Source organism: Alligator sinensis, unplaced genomic scaffold (genome assembly GCF_000455745.1).
Source record: "Alligator sinensis unplaced genomic scaffold, ASM45574v1 scaffold4_1, whole genome shotgun sequence".
NCBI lineage: Eukaryota > Metazoa > Chordata > Crocodylia > Alligatoridae > Alligator > Alligator sinensis.
The window spans coordinates 4,248,818-4,254,204 of NW_005841887.1; the positions used below are offsets into that span (position 1 = coordinate 4,248,818).

The 5,387-nt window shown below is 45.1% G+C and overlaps 1 protein-coding gene and 1 pseudogene across 5 annotated transcripts in view; both read right to left on the reverse strand.

The window, feature by feature from the left end:
• LOC102377708 (kalirin RhoGEF kinase) overlaps positions 1–5,387 on the reverse strand; it is a 140,371-nt gene that overhangs the window by 8,933 nt on the left and 126,051 nt on the right. For all 5 annotated transcript variants that reach the window (XM_025196963.1, XM_025196965.1, XM_025196962.1 and 2 more), the window contains 3 exons: positions 4,250–4,328; positions 1,830–2,030; positions 319–457 (listed from right to left, as the gene is read on the reverse strand). In XM_025196963.1, coding sequence (XP_025052748.1) covers positions 319–457; positions 1,830–2,030; positions 4,250–4,328 — 419 coding nt within the window. The remainder of the gene's footprint in view (positions 1–318; positions 458–1,829; positions 2,031–4,249; positions 4,329–5,387) is intronic.
• On the reverse strand, positions 1,330–1,504 carry LOC112549274 (annotated as a pseudogene).

A 5,387-nucleotide genomic window follows, 5' to 3' on the forward strand; every position in this document is an offset into this window, starting at 1 on the left:
AAGGCATTTGCTCTATTTTTTCATCAGATTCCTCCTTAAAACGTGCCTCTTCCTCTGACCGTAAATCCATAAAATAGAGAAACTGTCTTTTCTATTGGAAGAAAGAAAGAAACCCTTAACTCCAGCAATAAACCTTCTTCTGTCTACCTCCTACCTTATATGTCTTGAACCTCCTACCTTATATGTCTTGAACTGGAATGCTTGTCAAATAGCCTATAATTTCTTGAGGACACAGGCTGTTTCCACTCCGAGCTTTCTCCTCCTGGAGCTGTCTATGCTTAACTAGCAAATAACAGTTTAATTCTGTTTTCTTCCTACCTTTACGTCTAAATGAGCCACTCTGCAATTGTGAAGATATTGTAGTGCCTCCATTGTATCTCTGATGTAGAAAGCTACTTTCTCCTCCATCAGCTCATCGTGATTCATGAGATAATCCAAGAGACGGCCATCGTCCATCCTAAAAACAAATCAAAACTCTGACATGAAAGATCTATATGAAGCACCTGGGGATGGCTAATATTTGAAATCATAGTGGCAAAGGAAACTCAGTGACCTAAAAATGGAGGCATGTAAAATGAAAAGGTTGGTGTGTATATCTAAAGATACAGCAGGCCACAAAAACTACACCGTGCTTAATCTTCAGTTATCACCTGTCCTTGAAAAGTCCAAAATACTGAACACAGCTGCAAGATACTGAAATTTGCTCAAGGACTGGTTCAACACACAGAGGCACTTCCTCTGAAAACAATGCATTCACTTACTAAGACTTGCTTACTTATTTATAGAGCTGATTGGGTAATGGAGAAAAAATGCTGACATTCTCAATTGGAAGTATGTTCCATGGGAAATTTGCTTGTTGACGGATCTCGACCCAGCCCGCTTTATTTGTATAAACAAACACACGAAGAGCGCAGGTGAATTTAATGAGATGTTCCCTAACTCCAAAGCATTTTTCATTGCAGCGGCTATAGTGTTGTCGCAGGCCAATGGCAGTCACTGCACTGTATTTACCCCCTGCGGCCCCAACCACACAATCTTGCATTGGCATTTATTTGGATAAAAACTGGCTTATGCGTATACATGGTTTTTTTTTTAATCTCGTTTCAAGGGCCAAATCGGTTCTGAATCCCATTGGGCAAAGCCCGATATTCAAATTTCAAATGTCAACTGAGCAGAGCTTGATCATTTGAGTTTGCGTGGTGCTATCCACCCTCCCAGACCTATCAGTCTGGGGCTTCAGATACACCCCAAATCCACGGCAGGAATTCAACATGCAAGCCACAAGCCCAGGGCTTTGGAGTTCAGATGCCAAAAGCCTGAAGAGCAAGACACAGGCAAAGCAAGAACGCAATCCTCCATTACCACAACATTGTGCAGTTGAGTTTCCCGCATTTGGGGAAGCTCACAGAGGTCAGCCTGCCCAGAGTGCAAGGGGCAGGCCTCACCCTATAATTACACTGGCTCAGCTCTGAGGATCATGGGATCTCCCCTACCAGGTAAGTTACCCTTTCCCGACTGATCCATATTTGAACTGAAGTATCAAAGAGGTTAAACTAATCTCTGATATAGTTCAGCAAGCCACATTACTTGCTGATTTAATTCCACTGGCTTCCACTGAGTTACACCAGAGTGGGTTTGTCCCAAAGACTCTCATTTCTCTTTAATCCACAAATGAGAGCCAGGGTGAAGTGGCCGTTCTACGCAACACCCCAATCAATGGAAGTCAGAGGGTGAAAATCCTGACCCTTTTGAAAACCACGGGTGTCTTGCCAATGACTTCAGCAGAGGTAGGATTTTAGCTAGAGCCTCTATTGAGGCCCAATACTTACAGTTCCAAAACTAAGATATAGGAAGTGGGTGACTCATAGGTATCATGGATGGTGATGTACTGCGGGTGCTGTAAGTGCTGTAGCAAAGCCGCTTCATGTGCCGCCTGCTCTTTCTTTTTCATTTTTTTGCTAATGAATTTCACGGCAACATCTTTCCGGGTGGCTTTGTGAACACATTTCTTTACTACGGCGAATCGACCCCTGGGAAAACAGGATAATGAAGAGGACCCATGAATAAATCATATTTATTTTTCAGGGCAGCAACAGTGGTTTTCAAAGTGTTGTTTGAGTGAATGTATTAATATTTTATAAGGAATCAGATTTGTCTAGTTGCTCAGAACCTTTTCCTACAAAGAACTTGTGCTCTTTATCCCGGGAGTGGGGATTCTTTGGGGATCAGCAAACAGACATAACAAATGGTGTCATTTTGTGTTGTGCAGCCCACGTGCTATTGGCTAATGATCTCCCATGGGTTCGTTTTGCTGCAGCTTTAATTTTTTTGAGAGCAAGTTCCCCCCAGAAATGACTTTGATAAGGACAATGTAATTTTTCAGAGCACTAAAAGCACCCTCCTCTTAATTAACAAATCGTTAATAATTTTATCTCACTGTTTCATGAATAAGAACAAGTGATCAAGAACAAGAAGCAGAAGGGAATCACTTGTGCAATGCAAGTGAGCTCACTGTCCAAAGCTGTCCCTAATAGTATCACAGCAGAAAAAGAAGGGTGAAGTTCTCTTATCTGTACCTAGAAAACCTACCGATGAACCCATGTACTGCATACAGACATAGCTTCGACCGACTATACGCTTATATTTACTGTTTTGGTACAGGGCAGCAAATTATACCAGGATCCAGAGCGGAAGACAAGCAACTGTGCTGGGGTAGCCACCTGCAGCGGGCTTTACTATAATGCCTCGCAACTAGATGCTGAAGGAGGAGGTAATGGCCTATTTGCCTTCCGCACATGGGTATGTGGGGATGGATGGTATAATTTTTAAACACTGGTATGATTTTAAGGGGACAGATGACAAACACTGGTATATTTTTTACTGGTGTAGTTTTACCTTTGATTTTTCCTGGCATAATTCTACACTGGATTTGAATAAGTTATACTGGTGTAAAGGATTACATCATCTGCACACTCCTTGTTCACATTAGCATAAGGGCTGATTACACGGGTGCAAACGTGTCATCTTTCCAAGCTCTATACTACTTACCCCCTGTAGAGCCAGCCCTTTAACTCCAGAATCACTGCTCTCTACTACATGAGACAGAGAAGATAGTCATACTATTAGGTTCCTATTCATATGTATGAAACCACCATGAAGTGCTAACAGCCAGAGCTGGCCTTAGGGAAAATGGCTCCCTGGGCAAACTTGCATTTTGGTGCCCCCTGCACCCTGATGTGTAGTTTGGCTTCTGGCTCTGCACCTGTGAAAGGGGTGGCTCCAGCTCAGATCTGTACCCCCACTCCTAGAAGCACACCACATCTTGAAAGCCAAGCTCCTTGGTTGATCGCAGGACTCTGAGACCTGGAGCTTGAAGAGAGACACTGCATTGCAGCAGATTCCTAACATGGCAGGGAGAGTTGAAAGCCACTGCTGGGCCCACTGGGCAGCCTGCTGCCTGGGGACAGCCAAGCCGGTGCTGCAGGGAGCTCCTCTGCCCCTGGATGAGGAGCAGCAGGCTTCCCTTCTCCTCCTCCATCACTCTTGCTGGCCCACCTCTTCCGTGACAGCATGGGTTGCAAGGCCCGGGCACCATTCTGCCTGCACTCTACTTTCTGGGGCAGCCACATCCATCCGCAGGAGGGTATCTGCAGGAAGGGAGGGATTGAGGCCACTGCCTGCTGGCCAGGATGCGGGGAGATCTGTGTGGAAGCAGTGGGAGATGTGCACTTGGAGGCTGTGGGAGCTCAGACACGGGGCTGAGCTACCAGACCCACATGGCTTGGCCCTTCTCTCCCTCCCTACAGTTCTCCAGTTCAATCAGTTTTTTTTCATCCAATTTAACTTCAATTATATGTTTAAGTGCTTTGGTGAACTGGGCTCTGAGGATCAAATATTCCAAGGTCTGCCAGATTTCCCTGACATCAGAAGCACAGGTCAGACTGCAGATTAGCGAGGAGTTCGAACAGAAGATAACTAACACTCCCAGTGACAGTCACAGTCCAGAAACCCACATTCAAATCTTCCTTTCCAAGTCACAGCCCTCACACCATATTCTAAAACCGATCATGAAAATAAGGTGTTTAGCATTGATGCAACTATGAAAGGAACAGCATTAAAAAAAAAAAAGTAACAAGATGCAACACTGCACTTTGTTAAGCAATTATAAAAAGGAACCTAAAGATTCTCTGGATGAAAAGCTTTCAGCAATATTATTCTTCATTACTAACATGAGCAGTGTCACTGTTACCTCCCAATCTCATGCAGTTCTGTGTATGCAAAGTCAAAGTTTTCTTTCCATGAAATAGTGGCACCATCAGCAGCAGAGTCTATGGGAGGAGTGGAGAAAAAGAAAAGACTCAGGAAAGATCAATAGTGAAGAAAACGTCCTATGGAATACAAAGTACATTCTAATGGTCGTATATCATTTAAGAACGGAATCTCTCGATGGCAAAATAACAGCTCGAAGTTTCATTTCATACCACTTCCTCAGACAAAACACCCATAATGAGTCTCTGAGGGTATGTCTACAAGGCTCAATGCTGTGCTGTGCGGAGGCTACTGAGCAAGCCTGGGTACTGAAAGCAGAGTAGCCCAGTTAGCCTGGTGCTCTGCACTGACCACTTTGTTCTGTTGGGAAGCCTGGCAAAGAGCCCAGGTCTCCCAAATCCCCCTTAGTGCCTTCATCACAAGGCCATCTTATCTCCTCATTTAAAAGCACTTAAATTTTTTTTTTTTTTAAGGATAATTTTATGTCCCCAAAATCAAATCAGCCAAATCAATTCCCAATCCATGAGTCATTCAAGAACTATATGTGGCTCTGCTGCCAGCAAGCATCCTCCACCCCCGCCTGGGGCTTCAGCTATTTCCACATTCTTTGGCAGGCATCCCATGTGCAGACCCAAGCCCAAAGGCTTGGGGTTCGGATGTCCCCGAGTTTCGCTTGCCCTCAGGCATATGGCCGCAGGAGCCAGCTAGGGAGGAGTCTCTCATTTCTATAAAGTCAGCGTGGAAGCCGGCCAGTGGGAAGGTCCTCGTTGGGAGTCCTGTCCGCAAGCAGGCAAGGGTGAAACCCTCCACTGCACAGTGCCATTTTAATTGTATTACCTCTGTCAGGGTACTTCCCCTGCCACCATTGTGGACATGGTATTTCCCCTGCCAGAAACATTTTAATGCCTTAGTTAAGCACACTAAGATGTATAAGCCTGATGGAATCTCAGATTCCTCATCTGTCAAACAGCCTCCCTGGCCCTGGTCTCAGGGGGGTGGTGAGCAGTCTTCCCTGTAAATTGGTTTAATTGCTCAGCTGAAACGCCCTACAGAAGTGCAGAATGTACCAGGCCCCACCTCCAGCCTGGTGGCTTTCCCTGTCCTTAATGTAACTGCTG